The 21,650-nt window shown below is 44.2% G+C and overlaps 1 protein-coding gene across 1 annotated transcript in view; it reads right to left on the reverse strand.

Annotated features, from left to right (window-relative positions):
* The window catches only part of DIPK2B (divergent protein kinase domain 2B), a 32,349-nt gene extending 14,690 nt beyond the window's left edge, over positions 1–17,659 (reverse strand). Inside the window, exons 1-2 of the mRNA XM_059157484.1 lie at positions 17,161–17,659; positions 10,624–10,888 (exon numbers count right to left, since the gene is read on the reverse strand). Coding sequence (XP_059013467.1) covers positions 10,624–10,888; positions 17,161–17,393 — 498 coding nt within the window. The 5' untranslated portion in view covers positions 17,394–17,659. The remainder of the gene's footprint in view (positions 1–10,623; positions 10,889–17,160) is intronic.
* Positions 17,660–21,650: the final 3,991 nt, after the last annotated feature.

The following is a 21,650-nucleotide window of genomic DNA, read 5'->3' on the forward strand; positions in this document are numbered from 1 at the left end:
ACCTTGGATGAGCCTGTCTATAGGAGTAGTGGCTAGTTTCGTCCTCCTCTTTCTCTCTTCCCATCTCATCCTCCATCTTCTCCCCCTGTGGGGCCCCAGGCTTTGCCACTGCAGAATTTGTGAGCTGCTCAAAGATTTTTCACTGTGGCAGATGAGATAATCTTTGTGGCAGGCAATTCAGCCGATAGTTGGGATGGACGGGGCGGCTGATGCAGACGAAAACACATTATTTCACGGTCTGTCATTTTGATTCAGGTATGCCAAGGCTGGTCATAATTCTCCACTGGGCCATTTCGTTTTATGGACTGCTGGGTTTCCCCACCCCCACCTTTCTTTTTAAATCAGAAGACAGGATGCCAAGTACTTCTGACAACTCACTTGCGCATGCAAGCTTGCGGAAACTTCTGTAGGAGTTCAGTGGCTTCTGCTGTGCAAAGGCCCTGTGGTCCAGAAAGCTCAGATAGAATCCTGATCATCAGAAAAGCCTTCAAACTAGCTTTGTGCTTGCTTGGGGGAAGGGCTGCCAGGATTCTCCTTCTCCCTAGCCCCTCTCTGTCAAGGTTGTACCACCCCTGTCGCTCAGGGTTCAATCAGAGAAGCAGAAACACCAGGTTGTTTTTTCTTCTTTTTTAAAAAACAGGGATTTGACCTAACATAATTGACCTCACCCCAACAAGGGAAGCCAGCAGAGGGGACACTGTGTGTGAGCTAAAAACTGGTCACTGTTTCCCTTCTGCCCTCCAAAACTCCCAATGAAATCTTTCTGTAACCTACTGGAAATGGAAACTAACAGGGAAGGGAATTCTGGGAAATGCACTTCAGCCAGGCCAAGGTGACATATTACAAAACCACCCTATCACCTTGGCCTTTCTTTGTGTGTCTCATGACAACTTTTCTCCTCATTAGTGATATGGGGAGAGCATGTGATACCATATTAAGTTACAGAGGAATGTGCAACATTCCATATACTGCATTTTCCATGTATTTATTCAACTTATAATTTTTCAACTTATTCAACTTCTAATTCCTCAACTTCTTTTTAATTAAGTTAATAACACTAGAAAAAAGACTAGAAGGAAGACCTTTAATGTGTTCACAGTGGTGGCCTCTGGGGGGTGGGTTCTAAGTGATTTTTTCCCCCCTACTTCCTTATGGATTTTAAAATATATATACTTTAGACGTTTTTATAATGAATATATGTAACCTTGATGAAATCAGTACAACCACTTTGGAAGACTGATAAGATCCACTAAACGAGTCCCTACGTATGTGTCATCATCTGGCGATTTGATTTCCATAAGTATACTCATGTCCACCAACTGACATATATAAGAATGTTTGTAGCAGCTTTACTTCACAATTGCCCAAACTAAATACAGCCCAAATGTTCATCAACCGTGGGATGAATAAATAGTGACATCATCACACAGTGGGATATTAGACTGTGATAAAAAAAAACTAAACTACTGATTCATGCAACATGGACAATAGCACACAGCACCACGCTCAGTATATACTGTGTGATTTCATTAAAATGAAGTTCAAAACCAGGCAAAACTAATTCAGGGTGATTTAGGTCAGAACAGTGGTTACCGTTGGAGGGGGTAGGATGACCAGTGGCTCCAGTTTGCTTGGGATTGAAAGGTTTCCTAGGATGTGGATCTTTTAGAGCTAAACCCAGGAGAGTCTCAAGAAAATAGTACCATTGGTTACCTTTGAGGGGGGTTGTCTTTGTAGGGCAGGGACATGAAAGAGCCTTCTAAAGGGCTGGAAATGTTCACTGTCTTGACGTGCAGCACAGTTACATGAGGGAACGCATGCAAAACTTTAGCTGTACACTTAAGATTTTTGCCTTTAAATATGTAATTTCTCCTTTGATTTAAAAACTTTGAAAATAGCTAAATTTTATGATATAGGATTCATTTAATAAAATCATTCTAGATTAACTTCACTTTTTTTCTCTGACCCAATTATTTGATTTTTAATCCAAGACCTGCAATAGACTTAGAACATGTAGACTTCAGTGAAGCATTCAACAGTAAGGAGAATTCATGGATTAATCCCCATAGAGAAAGAAGACTTTCTATTTTTCCCTGCTCTGTTTAACATTTTTATTTATGACTAGAACCTAGATAAAAACTGTGTTCATCAACACAGGATAGTGATATGCAGTTGGGTGATAGTGACTATGATGAGTAACAGAATCAAGTTGACAGGCTCTTAGAGTAATGGATTTAATCTAAGAAGATCGTATTTAATGAAAACGAAGGTCTAGCTGTAGCAGGGGTTTTAGCTGACACAATGTTTAATGTGCATCAATTTGAAGGGAATGACCTAGATGGGAAAGGGAATTGGGGATTATCTGGACCGGGAAGCCAGGATCGAGGGGCAAACATATGGAAGGGAGGAATGTCACATATAATTCCAAGGAGTGAAAATAAATTAATAACTTAAATGAGCGAAAGCCAACAGAAGACAGATTTGGGATAAACTGTCTAACGATTTGTTCTGTTCAAAAGAAGGAATAGGCTATTTCTTAAAGTAGTGAGTTTTCCATTTTGTACGGTAAGATAAAGGATGCAAATATTTCGAGAGTTTCAATTAGTAAGCTTTCAAGTTTCTTTCAACCCCAAGAGTCTAGGACACATGTATGGTTCAGTGGGTAGAAATCTATCTTGACCTTTAACAGGTTGATACATTGCTCTGTGGTTCGTGCTTTTATATACATAAACCAGGGATAAATACACTTGCTTTGTACTTAATCCATCGAAAAGGTTTACAAATCAAGTTTTCCATAGAATTCTTGGTAATCCTTGAGGAGAAGGGCTGGCAAAACTGGAAAAGTTTTTAATGTTGTAAGTGGCCCTGAGTCAGGACCAAGTTGACATGTAATTCCTCATTTTTTAAAAAAGAGTCTTATTTATTTATTTCACAGAGAGAGAGAGAGATAGAGAGAGCGAGCACAAGTAGGGGGAGAGGCAGAGGGAGAAGAAGGTTCTGCGCTGAGCAGAGAGACTGATGCAGGACTTGATCCCAGGACCCCGGAGATCATGACCTGAGCTGAAGGCAGACGTTTAACTGACTAAGCCACCCAGGCATCCCTGTAATTCCTCATTTTTAAATCTGTTTGTATTATTCCTCCGCATTAATGACCAAAGTTGTATCGATAGCTGCTTAACACAGCACTGGATTGGTGTCCAGTTCTTCTCTGAGCAGTGATGGGGCAATGATTAAATCATAGATTGGGGCTATATAAAGATTTTATCATTGTTATTTTCTTGATATATTTATAATTTCAGTTATTTGCTTTGTGGTTCAAAGATAATGTTTTAAAATTCCAGATTTGGTAGGGTTCTTTTTTCTCCCCCTTTTTATTATTGTTAATGTGTGATGTTATTGCCTTTTATTTATTTTGCTTTTTTAAAGATTTTGTTTATTCGTTTTAGAGAGAGATAGAGACAGAGAAGAGCACAAGCAGGGGGAGAGACAGAGGGAGAGGCAGACACCCCACTGAGCTGGGAGCCCAACGTGGGGGCTCGATCTGAGGACCCAGGGATCATACCCTGAGCCAAAGCAGACGCTTAACCATCTGAGCCACCCAGGCACTCCCTGCTATTGCCTTTTAATCAGAGAAAGTGGTCCATGTTATTTCTACCTTTTGAAATTTATTGAGAGGTTTTGTGGCCTAAGAAACTGTTTTTAGAACCTAATCAACTTACTAGTTATTTTCATCATTAATTTTTTTCAAGTGATGGTCTTTCTAGATATCTATCATATGTTATATAGTTCAACCTCTGTTTACTTTGTATTATGCAGGCATATGCAGAGAAACAACCAATTCTTAGGCCTCTGAGCCAAGCAAACGTTTTTGTTCCAGCATATGTCAAAATAGGGATATTGAAATAGCAAAGAAAGAAATCGTAGCAAGAACAAAGGATGGCTTGATTTATTGAAGAACAGGTTTGGCTGGCTAACAGCCAAGTCCAGGGAAAGCTGAGAGCCCCGTGAAGGCAGAGCCTGCTTTGGCTGGTCCATCTTGATGTTTGTCCAGCCTTTAGTTCTGCTGTGGCTGTGGGCTGCCTCTATTCTCCATTGGAACTCACTGCGCTGCATCTATTCTCCACTGGAACTCACTGGGAAGGAACCCCTGGTGACTCATCTCACATCTACCTTCCCTGAGTCTTCTCTTGCCTCTCTTCAATTTCCCAACTTGTTTTCGTCAAGGTGGGGAACACCTTTCACTGTCTTCTTTTCACTTGCAAGGTCCCTCAGGAGTAATTTGGGGCTCATTTGAGCAGACAGGCTGAGTGATCTGTTAGTCCCTTTTCCACAAGCCTATGATAAAATGGAGGCTGGAAATAGTCTCCATCCCATTCCAGATAACGTTGTTGTCGCACATGCTGAGGTAATGAAGTCTCTCTGTGCCTGCAATCCTCTAAGAAACCCATGATCCAAAGCCTTAGTTGTTTCAACTGTCATCGGTGCTGTGACTGAAGGGAGAAAAGTGGGCTGGGCGGAGCTCAGATCCAAGACCTGTAATCTCTCTCCAATTGGCTCCTGAAACTCCCCTGGGCCACAAACAAAGGACCATGAGTACCACCCAAGTGTCATGGGAAGCAGAGTCTCATGACCACAGTGGACCTCGGAAGGGCCTCTGCTCTCCAAACATGGGTCAGCCAGAGGGTATGTGCTGATGTTCCGGGAATAGACCTATGTGGGACTGGCCAGGCACTTTTAGTCGCTAGCTGATATTTCTTTTTTCATTGATACTCATTTCATCTTTGACTCTGTTATTAGATCAGTATGAAAATGGTATGGCCACGGATCAGCTATTTTTCTTTTTCTAGCATCAATCTGGCCATGTTATTTTTTTTTTTTAAATGTAACTTTTTGGAAGGGTCCTTGACCTGGTAGCCTGTGAGAGATTAAAATCCTTATGGTCTGAAAACTAGCTGTGACTCTAACTTAAGATTTTCATCTTCGTTCAAAGACGTTATCATAACCTGTCTCCTATCACAATGGGCTCCCCGCCCCAGCGGGGTGTCATCTCCCAGAGTGCCGGGACCTTGGCTCCACACCCTAATACCCTCCTAGGGCCTCACATAGGTCCTGCAAACCCTCCTTAAGTATTTTTGAATTAACTTCAAGTGTAAGTATTAACTTCAAGTACAGGTACAATAACTACAAGTACAAATGAGTTTTATTTTAGTATTTACCTCTAAAACCATACTCCGATTAAATGGTTAACATGTGTTTTGCTAAATTTGCTCTTATCTCTTTTTAAAAAAATTACCAAGACGGGCGGAGTAAAATTGCCAGCCATCCTTGTTTGAAGGTAGCGGCCTGAAGACTCTATACTGCCACCTAGTGGGAGAACAGGCTGCGTGGCCACGGATTCTGTTCCCACTGGAGGGAAAAACAGGGTCTGTGTTGAGAACAATGTCAGAAGCAGCCAGTAGTTGAGGGCATGGGAGGCGGACCCAATGGGGGATATGTGTTTTCCTCCGATTAGCCACGCACTGCTGGGGTGGTTGCCTCTTTGCACTTGGCATAACAGGCAGATCATGATAAACAGGGTGGTGTTCTTGGCTGTGGTTCTGTCTGTGGGCTGGTAATTTAGGCTGTGGGATATTCCCACAGAACAATGCAGTTTTTCGAAGCAGAAAAGTCACGGTTTTATTAGCGTAAGTCAAACACACACACACACACACACACACACACACACACACTGCACTGTTTCACCCTCTGGCTGATTTTTCTGGTCCCTGATTTTTCGTGACTCGAGGAAGTGTTCTTAATACAAAGCAGCTCTTGGCCCTGCAGGAGCGGGGGAGGCACGGACTCCCTGGCTGTTGACTATTGGGGCTTTTCATCCAAGCCGGCTTTATTTATTTATAAGCAGAGCTCACCATCAAAGTTCAGAAGGCCCTGCACCGGTCACAACCCCACCCCCGACCCTTTAAATTCTCTTTTATTTCTTTGACTGTTTCTCTTCTCTCCCTTGTCAGTTCTCTGAGCAAACCTATGGGTTCCCTGCGGCCCCTTCTCCTTTCTCCAAACGTGCGCGCGCGCGCGCGCGCACACACACACACACACACACACACACACACACACACACTGGAGGGCCCTGGCCTAGATCCCGGTTGGAAAGTGGCTTTTGAGAAAATCAGGGAACACCCACTCAAGTCATGGTTGAGAGAATTCCTGGGGCCAGCCGAGCTGTTCGGCCAAATCTGGGATGAACAGTCCCCCGGAAATAGGCTACTTGCCTGGAGCATCACTGAGAAGGATTCTGGGGGCACATCTGGATTTTGTGTGTATGTGTGTGGGGGGAGGATGCAAGGATGTATTAGGAAGGTGTGAGATAGTCATGGGATGGACAAGTATTACCATATTGGTTTTCTTGGAGAGCTCACAGTGAAATGTTATTAGCTGTTAACATCTTAGCATGAATTAAATTATTGGATTTGCTGCCCATCACCTCTTGGGGCTCCATGGGAATAAAGTCACAGGATTGGTGACGTTTCTATGGGATTTATCCTTCCTTTTTCTTTTTTTTTTTTTTAAGCTGAGGTGAAATTCACATAGCTTAAAATGTACCACTCTAGCCATTTTAAGGTGTATAATTCAGTGGCTTTTAGTATAATCATAAGGTTGTACAATTGTCACCACTCTCTAAGTCCAAGATTTTTCCATCACCCTCAACAGACACCCTGTGCCCATGAAGCATTCATTCCGAATTCTCCCTCTCAGTTAATCTGCTTTCTGTCTCTCTGGGTCTGCCCATTCTAGACATCTCCTCTACAGGGAATCCTCCAGTATTTGTCCTTTTGCATTGGCCTCCTTAACTTAGCGTAATGTTTTGAAGCTTCATGTTTTGAAGCTACCCTGATAGCAGGTATCAGGACCATTGTGTGGCAATAACATGTTTTATTTATTCATCCATCAGTTGATGGATGTGTGGGTTGTTCCCGCCTTTTGGCTCTTGTGACCAGGGCTGCCGTGAACATTCACGTGTGAGTTTTTGTGTGAACACTCATTTTCAACTGTCTGGGGCAGATAGGTGAGTTCCCCCCACACCCACCTTTGGCGATGACGGATCCATTTCAAACTGTCTGGGAGGTGAGTTTTGCTAAGAAGGAAAGTGTGGGAGCTTGGGTGCTGCCTGGAATAAGGCCCGGGAGGGAAAAGGGGCAGAACACTTAGGCCATTCTGCGGAATCCTAAGGTGGAAGTGTCTCTGGAAAGGAGGACGGGAGAGGGAAGAAGTGTTTCCAAACGGGGTGCCCATAACTTTGATCTTTGGTAGATGGAGGAAAAACGGACTTTGTTCAGCATTTATAAGATGGCTGCTGATATTTTTCATTTTTTTTTAATAAGAAAAGGAAAATAATGATGTATTTTACATTGGATAATTGAATTTAAATTCAGAAAAAAAAAGAAAGAAAAAATCTCCGGTGGGGATGAAAAGATGAGTTAGCTAGAAAGTGAAAATGGTTGTGGCTTTGGATGTGTCTTAATGGGGTGTTGTTAATGGATGTGCTTTTGGAAAAAAGAAGGAAACCTGGTTTGGCTGCATGTTAGAGTGAGAGGATGAAATTGGTCGAGCAGATTTTAGCACAACACACTGAAGAAAGAGATCTCTCAGTATAATAACATTGCCGTGTATTTCGATGGCGATGGACTTTTTCTAAAACATCTTTGTACTTATTAGCTCATTAGGATGAATGAATTGGGTAGGAGAGACACTATTTGCTGCCCTTTGAGAAGTAGGAAACCAAGGGGCTCCTGGGTGGCTCAGTGGGTTAAGCATCTGCCTTTGGTTTAGGTTGTGATCTCCGGGTCCTGGGATTGAGCCCCCTGTTGGACTCCCTGCTCAGCGGGGAGTCTGCCCCTGCCTCTCTCCTCTGCTCATGTTCTCTCTCTCTCTTTCTCTCTCAAATGAATAAATAAAATTTTAAAAAAGAAGTAGGAAATCAAGGAACCCATCAGAGCACCTGCTGATGGCAGTCGTTCATCAGGATTTGTTAAAAAATAAGTGAAGCAGAGTCATCTCAAGTCGGAGAATGTCAGAGCTGGGATGTTCTTGGAGATCATCCATCAGGCCTCCCTCCCCAACTCACTTTGGGAGGAAGGATGTTGGGGCAAAGCAGAGAAGTCCTGCGCTTAAAGGCCAGGTCACCTGGTTGAAGAGTGAAGGACCCAAGTCAATGGTTTGTCCTCTGTTTCCTTACTGAGAATCACCGTAACATCTACCACATTGCTTTGTGGTGGTTTGTGTTCTTACCTGTACTCACTGTTGGGCCATCTGCTCCTGGAGGTGGAGCTTGTGTCAGATTCATTTTGTGTCCCCAAGATAAAGCACAGTGTTGAAGCTTGTTGACCAGGAGCACAGGAAGTGGCAGCTCTTTGTTCTTCCTGGGTCTCTGCTCCTTCCTGTTTCACCCCAGCTTCGAGTGGCAGAGCTCAGGAAGAGTTTCTGGACCCTAGAGATCTTTTATCTAAACCCAGTGTCTACACTCATCATGGTGGGTGATGCTAGATGTGCTGGGAAGGTTGCTTTGGACTTGCTGGGGTGGGGGGCTGGGGTAATCCCTGGGGGGTTGTTATTATGGAAATCTCTAGAAGCTGAAGGAAAGAGGGAGCTTTCCTTAGTTCAAAGTCAGTCTGGCCACTTTCTATGGGATCTCAAGTGTATCCTGAGCCCCCCAGATGTCCTTTGGTGCGTTGTCCAGGATCCTGAGTGGAGGTAAGTCTGGAACCAGTACCTTAGGGGATTTGTGTCCTTTAGCGTGGGACCTGTCCATGATGGGGACAAGAAGAGGTGATGGGATTTTTGAGGGGGTTCTCAAACAATTCCATGTGTATCTTGTTTAGATTTTCCTGGGGACTTTCACTTGTTCCTGAGCATAAAGTTGAGGCAAAGTGGAAAAGGTCTCACATTGGTCCTTCCTGTGGCTTGGTACTTGCTGTGGCCAACAAATGGCAGATGACAGGTACCCAGGCCAGTGCATGGAGGGTCTGTCTACTGGTGCAGGAAGAGAGGCACAGGGAGATTTTATGTATGGTGTGGACCATGGTGGGGGCTTTGTTATCTGTCTTCTGTTAACGGGTTCTGCTCAGTGTTGAGTAGCCCCAGAAAGGGGTGGGCGGGTTCTTCTCACCTGAGCCTCCTCCACTTCCTGTCTCCTGTGCAAACTCCAAGACATGAATGTTGGATCCCACCACCACCTCCTTGGCCTGGGAATGGCTTGACTTCTTGGGCTCCTTCTTGCCCCACCCCAGAGCAGTGAGATTCATAGAGTGCAGGGTGCAAAATGCTCCCACTGGAAAGCTCGATGTCAGATGGCAGCCATGTTTCCACAGCTTGATTACTCCTGATTGCAAAGCAGTGCTCACACAGCCCAAAAACAAAGCCAGGTGGTCTTATGTCATGTATGATACATCCAGGGACTGGTTCTTTGCTGGTGTCCCTCGTCTTGATGAGGCCAAGGGAAGGTCTGAGTGCTCAGAAGTCCCTCAGGCAGCCTCAGGTGTCCATGTAAAGGGGGCTTGTGGTCTGGGGAGTGCAAGAGGCAGCGTCGGCATCCCCTGGACGGGGTCAGTTCGTGTTCTCCAGCCTTGTCATGGCAGGGAGGTGGGGGTGAAACTCTTCTTTCCCATCTTGGCTGAAGGAGAGACACCCCTCAGTCCTCTGAGGGGGCGCCTTCTGCCATCAGTGGCCCAGTGGGGTGTGTAGGGAGGAACATGGTTGTGCTGGTTTGGGCGAGGAATCAGGATCCCGGGGACCAGAGCACAGGGGTTGGGAACCAAAGCAAGGTATGAGGGCATCAGCGATGTGCTCAAGTCCTGGAGGCAGCCTACAGCAGGGAGCTAGTGGGAGCTCTCAGATGGGAAGAGGGAGCTGTATTAGCAGAGCCTGTTTATGCCATGACTCAGGTTTGGTTCTTCTTTCTGGTGGGCATTGGACGAGGAAGCTGATGTTTAAAATGGGCTTTCTGGATGGTGAAACAGGGTATCTAGAAGAGCTTCCAAGAGAGGGCATGGTCTGGAGGTTGGCAAAGGTTCCCCAAGAAGGTTGCAGGGTGAGCTAAACCCTGGGTGGGGGGGAGGAGGAAGGTTGGTGAGGGTCAGCTGTGGGTTCTTCAGACCAGAGAGAGTAGTCAGAAATTGTTTCCCAAATAGTTGCGACGGTGGGGGGGTGGTGTGTGTCATGTCAGCGAGAGTGGAGGATGACAAGGGGAAAGGTCCCTGTAAATAAAGCTGTATAGGGGCGCCTGGGTGGCTCAGCGGGTTAAAGCCTCTGCCTTCAGCCCAGGTCATGATCCCAGGGTCCTGGGATCGAGCCCCGCATCGGGCTCTCTGCTCAGTGCAGAGCCTGCTTCTCTCTCTCTCTCTCTGCCTGCCTCTCTGCCCACTTGTGTTCTCTGTCAAATAAATAAATAAAATCTTAAAAAAAAAAAAAAGCTGTCTAGTTACCGTCTTGTCACAAGCCACTCTGCTTTTTGACATGGTTTGGTCCCACTTCAGACGGGCCGTGACTCCTATTCCCCACACGGAACTGAGAATAGATGTCTCCCTCTGCCTTGCCCTTTGTCTTCCACCCCACTACCAGCACACTCACCTGCACCAGATCCGGTGTGAGACGCTTGGCCTGCAGCCATTTCTGGAACCTCCTGGTTTTCCGCAGGATGCGCTCGATGCTGCAGGTTTCTGGGGCTGCCGCAGAGGCACAGATTCTCCTGTCCGAGATGTCACTCTGCTGTTTGCTGGCCAGCCTGGAGACCTCCACGGGGCGCCAGGTTTTGGAATCATCCGAGTAATTTGCAGGGTAAGAAGGCAGGTAGTCAGGAGGCAGTCCAAGGGGGGAGGCCAGCCAGCTGTCAAACCTGGAAGAAGGGCCCTTTTATTTTATTTATTTTTTCTTTTAATATATATATATTTTTAAAGATGTAAAAAATTTATTTATTTGACAGAAAGAGAGAGCATGCACACAAGCAGGGGGAGCTTACAGAGGCTTACAGAGCTTAAGGACCTCGCTCAAGTTCAGACAATACATTGCCGAGCAGAGGTGCAGATCCAGGGCCATCAGTCAGTAGAGCCCATGATCTTTCCCCTTCCTCAACATTGGTTCTAGAAACAGCCCAACTTCTGACTAATGGCTGGGTCTTGGAACCATATGACGAGCCCTGCATTGGGTTCCCTGCTCAGCGGGGATGCTGCTTCTCCCTCTCCTTCTGCCTCTCCCCAGCTCATGCTCTCTCCCTCAAATAAATACATAAAATCTTAAAAAAAAAATAAATAAAAATAAAAATTAAAAAAAGATGAAACATTGTAAATCAGCAGTGAGTCAATTTTACTGGTTTTCTCAGGACAACCATTGGGAATGATCCTCCCCTCTAAGATGATAAAGAAGGGCAGAGGGTCCCGAGGCAGGCCTATCTGCTTATTTCCTATAGCTGCTCTTGTTCCTGGGGGTTTAACCCCTTGAAAGGCCTGTGACCGAGGATTTATGATAGGTAGCTCTCTTAGACATCAATTGTCACAACACGCATGTATGAAACACTTAGGCATGCCAGTCACTGTGCTAAATGCTTCATGTGTAATTATTCAGTTAAACCTGGCAGTGAACCTGTGAAGTCAGTAGTATTCTTAATCATACAGATGAAGAAACTGAGGCACAGAGAAGTGATTTGTCCAAAGTCATACAACCAGAAATTGGAGGAAGCGGCATTTAAGACTCCAGAACTCACAATCTCAAGTGCTTTGCCATGGCCTAGTCCCCTGTCGTCCTTTCTATGACTTTGTTTGTGGGAACAGATTGGTAGGTAACATTATTAGGGGTCGTAGCTAGGAGTATCATAGTTTCCAGAGCTGGAAGAAAGCAAAAATTTCGTGTGGTCCAGTCTACCCAAGCCCCTCAACATGGAAGACAGGGTGGAGGTGTGGGGCAGAGAGCGACAGTGCTGCAATGAGAATAAAACACTCTTTTCTCTAGCATGTTCCTCATGCTTGCATTCTGTCAAACACTAAGTTTGTAGACATGCCTTCTTAAATATTTCTTGCCTCCCTTTCTTCTTCTCCATCCCTCAGGTCTGCCTAGAACTCTTAAAGCATCCAGCGTCTTCCCCAAAGCTCTCAGGACACCTGTCACACTACTTAGAGCAATTCACAGCGTTCTTTCTGGGCCCATCTCCTGCTGCTCCCCCTTCCAACCTTGTTTTTTCTCACCGAATCAGTGATCATCCTTGGCTAAGCCATGTCATTTTGCACCTCAGAGCTTCGACTCACCTGGGCATGTGCCCATCCCTTTGTCTGAGATACTTTCTTCCATTTTCCCAGTGTCATCACTGTTTTCCCAGTGGAAACTAAACTCCTGCTACAAGGCTACAACTGGGCTTCCTTCAACTTGGTCACTCAGTGCCTAGCAGAGGACTGGGTGTGAAGTTTGTGCCCAGTGTATTTTAGGAGGATGGATGGATGGATGGATGGATGGATGGATGTGTTTTTGTATGTATAGAGGGATGATTAGTGAATGGAGGGAAATGAGGAGGACTAGCTGGGTGGCTGGCTGCAGAGGGATGGTTGGGTGGAAGGATGCATGAACGGATGCTTGAATGAATGGGTTAATGAGTGGATGGGCGCATGCGTGGATGACGGAATGTGTACATGGATGTTTTTGCCATAAGCTCTGGGGCCCTGCAGCTCCTGAGACCCCGACTTAATTCCAGAAAGTGAGTTAAAGCAATCATTACTATGATCTTCTGAGATAAAAGAGACAGATGAGGGCAATGGAGAAGAGAAGGCAAAAACGAGCCTAATGATTAACTTATTTTACTGCAACCCCTCCACTACTCAGAAGCATTTAAACTTCTTTTTAGACTTTCGGAGTTGGGGGGTGGGGATGCAAGTCCAAGTGAATACAGGAAGGAAGGGCAGGAAAAGCACCTGTCTTGGTGAGAGGCCAGGAATCCCTAGGAGTAATTTGATCAGAAATACTGCTGTTAAGTCCCCCGCCTCCACCTTTCTCCCCAACCTATGACCTGCACATAGATGAATTCTGATCTATCAGTTTCCTGGTTGATCTCGCCAGCTGGCACGATTGATTAGGAATTCACAGATAGGTATGTTTTCAGCAGGAAGACTATGTCAATCAGGTTTACTCTTTTTTTCTGGCTTTCCTTAACTTTTTTTCATTCAGGACTTGAAAGTCGACAAGGAACGCATGGGGAAACTGGTACCCAAAACATGGAAATGTTCAAAGGTCAACGGTTGGGTATGGGAAGCAACAAATTTATCATTAGCATTTTTGCCAAAGAGAAGATAAGGGTTAGAAGGAAAGATGTGTTCATCTGAGAGTTTGGTTGGGCCTTTTCCTAATGTTATCATCATAGTCATTTGTTAAAGTGGGAAAATATTTGGAGATGAACAAGGGAACACTCTTAGAAAGAGAGGTAAAGATATGAACTTACAGACAATTTAGCAAACAAGAAATAGAAATGGGGGGCGCCTGGGTGGCTCAGTGGGTTAGGCCGCTGCCTTCGGCTCAGGTCATGATCTCAGGGTCCTGGGATCGAGTCCCGCATCGGGCTCTCTGCTCGGCAGGGAGCCTGCTTCCTTCTCTCTCTCTCTCTCTGCCTGCCTCTCTGCCTACTTGTGATCTCTGTCTGTCAAATAAATAAAATCTTAAAAAAAAAAAAAAGAAATAGAAATGGCCCATACTATATGTTGGCTAATTGAATTTAAATAAAAAATTAATTAATTTAAAGAAATGAATTCTACAAGCCCACCCCTTAAAAGAAATGACCAGTAAGCCTGAAGAAAAAGGCTGAACTCAGAAGACATACAAACTAAGAATAGCAGTAATATTAAATATTTGTGAGCATGCAAGAAGTGAGCTCTATAGGTAGAAGTCTCCATTTGGAGATATATACATATATAAAGTCTCCTAAAAATGCACTTTTTTTGGTGACCCAGAATTTTCCACTTTTGAGAATCTGTCATAGGAATTTATGATTGATGTGCACAAAAATTTAGCAATAAGGATGTTCTGCATAACACTGTTTATAATACTGAAAATAAAAAAAAAATACCTAGCTGTCTCACAGCAGTGGATTAGTTAAATTATGGTTGACTGATGTGATTGAATACCGCAAAGCCATTGAAAATCATATTGTGGTTGTATCATTTGCAACTATCTTCTCCCATTTGGTGGGTTGTTTTTTTTGTTTTGTCTTGTTGCTGGTTTCCTTTGCTGTGCAAAGGTTTTTTGTTTTGGTGCAGTCCCAAGAGTTTAATTTTACTTTTGTTTTCCTTGCCAAAGGAGACAATCTAGGAAAATGCCTCTATGGCTGACGTTGAAGAACAGTTAGTAATGTGGAAACATGTTCCTGATATACTGTTAAGTTAAAGTTTATAGAAAAGTGTACATAGGATGATCACATTTTTGCTGAAGAAAAATTTAAATCCATACTTAGAAAAAAGGGGCAAGGATATATAATGAAGGAGGAATTATACATGATTTTCATTTTGTGCTTTCTTTGATATTTCTTGAAAATTCTAAAATAAATAGCTATTACTTTTAAAATAAAGAAACAGTTGCTTCTGCTGTAAAGAACTATAAACAAGTCCACGTCCCCACAACCACTCACTGTCTCTCTCTGCAGCTGAACTTGAGGAATGGACGTTCTCAACGTGGAGAACCCTAAACCGCAACCTGCCCCACCCAGTGCTTTCCTGCCTGTCTCTGGACACATCCCTTTCGGACGCACATGGAACATAAATTCTGAGGGAGCTGAGGTAATATCCTGAACTTGAATGGAACACAAACCCATGTGGGGAAATGGGAATTCAGGGAAAATTCAGCCAATACCTGCCTGGTGAGAAAAATTTCATTTATTGCCACTTGGTGAAGAGTCAACTATACGATTCATATACTCTTATTTAGTTACCTTGGGGAGGATGGGACCCTCGGACTCTCCTGTTGACTCCCATAATGGCCCTCCCTCCTGTCAGAAAAATCTGTCCATGTTCTCCCCACTTCCTTTCTTTGAGGAATCAGCCCCACTTCATCCATGTTCTTGTTCCTTCCCATCCCGTTTCTTAGGCGGGATGGCAATCTTGTGTTCACTTTCAACATTCCCATCTTTCTGTCACACTGAGTTGGTCAACAAAATGACTTCTCTAGCTGAACCCACTGGCATCCTTCCTGGCCTGCGTTGTTCCCACTGACCTTTCTCCTGGGCTAGGAGAACTGACCCGGCTGCCCCTGCCAATGTCAACCAATCCATCCTGCACGCTGCTTTCCTTTTTAAAATTATTATTATTTTTTATTTTTTTAAAAAATTATTTATTTGAGAGTGAGAGGGAGTGCATGAGCAGGGTGGCAGGGGAGGAGCAGAGGGAGAAGAAGCAGACTCCCCACTGAGCAGGAAGCCTACGGTGGTGCTCCAATCTGGGACCTTGAGATCATAACATGAATCAAAGGCGGACTCACATTGCCTTCCAGAAGATTCTTCCAAAACACAAGTCTCATCTTATCTCTACCCCACTAAACTCCTTTGCCATTGCCTGCAATAGAGTTTCACCAGTTGGAAAGTCTTTCAACTCTTCACCATTAGAGATGCCTTAAAAAAAGACCTAATGGGGGGATGCCTGGGTGGCTCAGTGGGTTAAGCAGCTGCCTTTGGCTCAGATCATGATCCCGGGGTCATGGGATCGAGTCCCGCATCTGGCTCCTTGCTCGACAGGGAACCTGCTTCTCTCGCTGCCTCTGCCTGCCTCTCTGCCTACTTGTGTGTACTCGCTTTCTCTCTCTCTCTCTCTCTCTCTCTCTGGCAAATAAATAAAATCTTAAAAAAAAATAAGACCTAATGGGGAAAGTCCACATCAATACAATATCTATCATCTCGCAAAAGCTCCACATTTTTTATTGATATTTTCCATTCATTATATCTGTTTAGTAATTTAGTTGAATAATCAAATATGTCTTCGGTTAGTACAGACTGAAAATCAAATTATTGTAAATTAATGCTGTTTGTTTGGTCACCAAATCTTACATGCCTCAGATAGGTTCCTGGAGGAGGGCTGAGGAGAAAAGGCCTATTACAAAAGGTCTCGAAGAGGCGGGGAACTGCTGGCCCACGGGTGAAGGTCCCAATTCCTTGGCATGGCATTCGAGGCCCCTTCCCCATCTGCCTCTTCCAATAGCTTCCTTGACCACTTCTCCACATTGGTCCCGTGCTCCAACCCTAAGTGCTTCTCTCCTCTCCCCACACCCTGGGCCATTGCTTTAGCTGGTCCTTCTACCTTAAGCTTATTTCCTAAATTTTGGCTCACCCTTTAAAGGCCTTGCTCTGAATGCTTTCCCCAGCCCCCATTTAGAATTAATATCCCCCTTCCTTAGAACTCCCGGAGATCCTGTATATTTCAGGCCACATCTTATTATTGTTATTTGTAACATGGCTCTCTCCTCCTGAGCCCCTTGAGGACAATGACCAAGAGTTACAGCAATGCCACTGGAGCACCTACTGGGTCTTGACTGTCGTCAAGACTCATTGACTCTGTACTGACAGGCTTGAACTCCAGAGTGTGATACCATCCTTCGGTGAGCTCCAAATGCATCACCATTCACTAAACTTGGGTTGTCCTCTGGATAAGAAAATTGGTTTCAAAACTTTGAAGTAAACTGCCCTGGTTTGAATCCCAGATCTGCCCCTTACTAGGTGGTGACCTTGGGCAAGTCACTTAATCTTGCTCTGGTCACTCTTTAAGTAATGAGTGCTAAACATTAACGTTCTAGGATGGTGATGTGGAAAGAATAAAAAATAAGCTTTAAAATGTCCACCACATAGTAGGCCTTCTATTAATTCTATTTCCCTCTTTTTATGAGAAATGAACTTGGTAAATCAATGATCCTGGGCTACTCCATTCATAGAAAAGGACACTTTAAGCTCCCACTTCAAAAGAAAACTTTGGATTTAGCATTTAGGGCTAGCACTTAACTTCATTCCTTTTCCCCCTTCTCACCCCAACTTCAACCCATCACTGCTCTGATTACATGACTTTGCTTCAGCTCCCCCCACTGAAATTGCCTCCTGGCCATCATCAAGTGAAGAGAACAGGAGTTTGCCCCTCCGAATTATCGAACGGAGATTCTGACCTTATTTCTTCTTTAAAGAACTTCTTGCAAATTGATGTCCCGATGCAGGCATTGCATTTATCAAGACCGAGGAAAGTCCTTCCAAAACTGTAGCTGGTTCTGCTTCGGGGCACCAGAGAAGGAGAGGGAGAAGCCAGTGAGGAAAGAGAACAGCTCAGGGCTGAGACCCACAGCAGCAGCACTAGGCGGCCTGGGCAGAGGCCGACAGCCTTGGGCCCCAGCTGGGGCTCCATCTCCTGCTCCAGATTCCCGCCCGCAGCCTTCAGCTGCTCACTCAGAGCTGCGCAGGGCTAGGGCTTGGCAAAAGAGAGGGGGCTGGGTCTGGGGCGATGACCCCATCTCAGCTTCCCCAATTTCTGTTTGAGGATGCTAGGAGCTTGGGGCTAATGGGGCTGGAGAGGAGGTGAGGAAGTCCACGGAGGATGCTGATAACACCGTTTCCAGAGTTACTCTTCCTCTGTCTGGGGCGGCTGCCTCAGGCTGGGGAAGGGCTGACTGGCAGATTTAGGGAAGGACAATGGTCAGGGCTTCCCTGTGCGGTCCTTTCGACAAACACAGGATATCCTGGCTGGGCAGGAAAGGTCCATTCAGGATGTGTGTCCGACCTGGATTCCACCTGGGAGTTTCAAAGGATCCTGAAGGTCTCCACCCTCCACTGTTTCAGTTCTGGGCACATCTGTCCCTATTCTTGCACGTGTCCCCACCCCCCAATTACATCTCTCCCTGTGAATCTCTCTCTCTCTCCTTCACACACACACCCACACACACACATTAAATTTCTCCCTGTGGATCTCTCTCTCTCTCTCTCTCACACACACACACACCCAATCACAAGTGTCCCGATGGATCACATGCATACACACACACACACACCAATTACATCTCTCCCTATAGATCTCTCTCTCTCTCTCACACACACACACACACACACACCCCAATCACAACTGTCATGATAGATCACATGCATACACACACACACACACACACACACACACACACACACACACACCAATTACATCTCTCCCTATAGATCTCTCTCTCTCTCTCTCTCTCTCTCACACACACACACACACACACACACACACACACACACAGCAATTCCCCCCCCCCCCCTGCAGTGGATACTTTGGCCCACCCCTTGACAAGCCATCCCAGCCCCACTTTGATTCTATTTGGCTGTGAAATAACTCTAGGTCAGTCTGCTGGTAATTAAATGGCACATTTAACACAGATTCCAGTGGCAAAAACATTTGGCTGCTTCAGGAATAGAAAAACTCAAGTTAGCCCATGTATCAGCTCCTCTCGCAGACCTGAGCAGGGAAAGGAAGGAATCTGGTGGTCTCTGATGTGATAAGGGAGCACCGGATAGATTCTTCCACCTGCACCCAGCTATGTCTGCCCCTTGACCCGCCGTCCCCCAACCCCGTCCCCGACTGCCAGTCCCCCTTCCCTTCACCACCCTGCCTCCCTTCTCCATGCCAGCCTGACTTGGTGGCATTTACTGTCCACAATTGCCTTCCTTCTGACAGCAAGATAAGGCCCATAGCGTGGAGTGGAAGGGAGTGCTGATTTAGGAATGGAGAGAGCTTACGAGGACCAAACCAGGGAAGGCAGGCTTGGGATAGGAGAGGAGGGACAAGGCAGATAAGAGGGGGCCGGGGATGGTCTCAGAAGAATCGGGCGGTTTGGCTAACGATTGGCAGGAAGAGCAGGTTAATGGTTGTTCTCTGATGATTAAACATGTGCTTATAATCTCACTGTCTGTCCTCCTCAGGGCAATGTTTGGTTGTGTTTAATTCTGGAGCTGGGAAAGCTCTTTATATATCCTCGATATTAGTTCTGTGTTAGATATGTGGCCTGCAAATACTTTCTCCCGTTCGTCTTTCATCTTCTGAACAGGGTCTTTTGCAGAATCAATGTTTTTCCTTTTATGGATCATGGTTTTAGTGTCAAGTATAAGAACTCTTCACTTAGCCCTAGACCCCAGGGGCTTTTCTCCTATGATTTCTTATAAATGTTTTATAGTTTTATACTTTCCATTGAAATCTATGACCCAGTTTGAATTAATTTTTCTGTAGGATGTGGTTAGGTCAAGCAAGTTCATAGTTTTGCTGATGGATGTCCAATTGCTCCAGCACCATTTATTAAAAAATCTATCCTTCTTCTATCAAATTGCTTTTGCACCTTTATCAAAAATCCATTCTCTGTAATTATAAGTGGCTATGTCTGGATTCTCAATTCCATTCCATTGACCTATGTGTCTGTTCCTCTGTCAGTGTCACACAATCTTGATTATTGTAGCTATAGACTATGTCTTGAAATTGGGTAGACTGAGCCTTCCAACTTCTTTCTTTTCACAATTATTCTAGCTATTCTAGTTCACTTGCCTTTCTATATAAATTTTAGAATAATCTTGTCTATACCTACAAAAAAGCCTTGCTGGAATTTTGTTAGGGGTTGCGTTAAATCTGTTTATCAGTTTGGGGAGAATTGATATCTTTATTAGATCAAGTTTTCAATTGCATAAACATGTTATGCCTCTTTATTTATTTGGATCCTCTATTTTTTTTGTCAGCATTTGGTAATTTTCAGCATCTAAGTCCTGTACACTTAAGTATTTTATTTGTGAAGGAGCATTTGGAAATGGTGTCATGTTTTAAATTTTGGTGTCTGTGTGTTCGTTGCAAATATGTAGAAATACAATTGAGTTTTGTATGTTGATGTTGTATCCTGTGACCTTGTTGAAATGATTTATTAGTTCTAAGAGATTTTTTTGTAGATTCCTTGGTATTTTTAAAAATTATTTATTTATTTATTTGTCGGGGGGGGGAGTGCACAAGTGGGGGAGCAGCAGTCAGAGGGAGAAACAGGCTCCCTTGCTGAGCAAGGAGCCCAATGCTGGACTCGATCCCTGACCATAGGATCATGACCTGACGAGAAGGCAGGCATGTAACTGACTGAGCCACTCAGACATTTTAATTCCTTGGTATTTTCTTTTTTTAAAAAACATTTTATTTATTTATTTGACAGAGAGCGATCACAAGTAGGCAGAGACGCAGGCAGGGAGAGAGAAGGAAGCAGGTTCCCTGCTGATCAGAGAGCCCGATGCGGGACTCGATCCCAGAACCCTGAGATCATGACCTGAGCCGAAGGCAGAGGCTTAACCCACTGAGCCACCCAGATGCCCCCCTTGGTATTTTCTATGTAGATTATCATGTCATCCTCAAATAGGGAGTTTTATTTCTTCTTTTAATCAGTATTTTGAGCATTCCAAGATCCGCGTCCTATAAATGGTATTATATTTTAAAATTTGGGTTCTACATGATCACTGTGAGTTCCTTTTTTGCTTTTCTATTTTCAATTTCATTGATTCCTAGTCTTACCTTTATTATTTCTTTCTGTTGGCTTTGGATTTGTCATGCTCTTCTTTTTTCATTTTCTTGCGATAGGATCTTAGTTTATTTATTTGGCAGCTTTCCTCATTTTAATGTAAGCATTTTATATTATGAATTTTTCTTTGGACACCATATTAGCTCTATCCCACAACATTTGATATGTTGTATTTTTATTTGTAGTCAGTTCCATGTACTCTAAGATTTTTCCATGAGACTTCTTCTCTGACCCATGAATTATTTCAATGTCTGTTGTTTACTTTCAAAATGTTTGGACATTTTCTTGCTTTCTTCCTGTTAACTGATTTTTAATTTGATTCCACTATGGTCTGAAAACATACTGTATGGTTTCAATTTTTTTTAAAAGATTTATTTATTTATTTGAAAGAGAAAGAGAGAGAGAGTGAGCAGGGGCCAGGGAGGGGCAAAGGAAGAGGGAGAGGGTCAACCAGACTTCTTGCTAAGCAGGGAGCCCCAAGTGGGACTCGAGTCCAGGACCCTGAGATCATGACCTGAGCTGAAGTCAAATGCTTAACCCACTGATCCACCCAGGCACCCCTCATTTCAATTTTTATTTCAAATTTGTACAGGTTTGTTTATGGTCCAGGATATAGTCTGTCTTGCTGTGTGTTTCATGAACTCCTTCCAGGAGTGTGCATTTTGCTCTTGCTAGGCAGAGTGTTGTACAAATGTTGACTAGGCATTGCTGGTAGACAGTGTTGGTTCTTCTATATCTTTGCTGATTTTCTATCTGGTTGTTTTTCAGTTGTGGATTGACTATAATTGTGGATTTAAAATTCTCTTTTAATTTTATCAGTTTTTGCTTCATATATTTTATAGCTGTCTTGTTTGGTGTACACATTTAAGATTACTATGTCTTTATGATGGATTGACCCTTTTATCACTATGGAATGTCCCTCTCTGTCCTTGGAAATTTTCCTTGCCCTCAAGTCTACTTTATATGATATTAATATAGCTGTTCCCACTTTCTTTTGATTAATGTTTGTATGGTGTATCTTTTTCCATCCTTTACTTCCAACCTAATTATATTGTTATATTTAAAATGTGTTTCTTTTATTTTTATTTTCAGCATAACAG

Source organism: Mustela lutreola, chromosome X (genome assembly GCF_030435805.1).
Source record: "Mustela lutreola isolate mMusLut2 chromosome X, mMusLut2.pri, whole genome shotgun sequence".
Lineage (NCBI taxonomy): Eukaryota > Metazoa > Chordata > Mammalia > Carnivora > Mustelidae > Mustela > Mustela lutreola.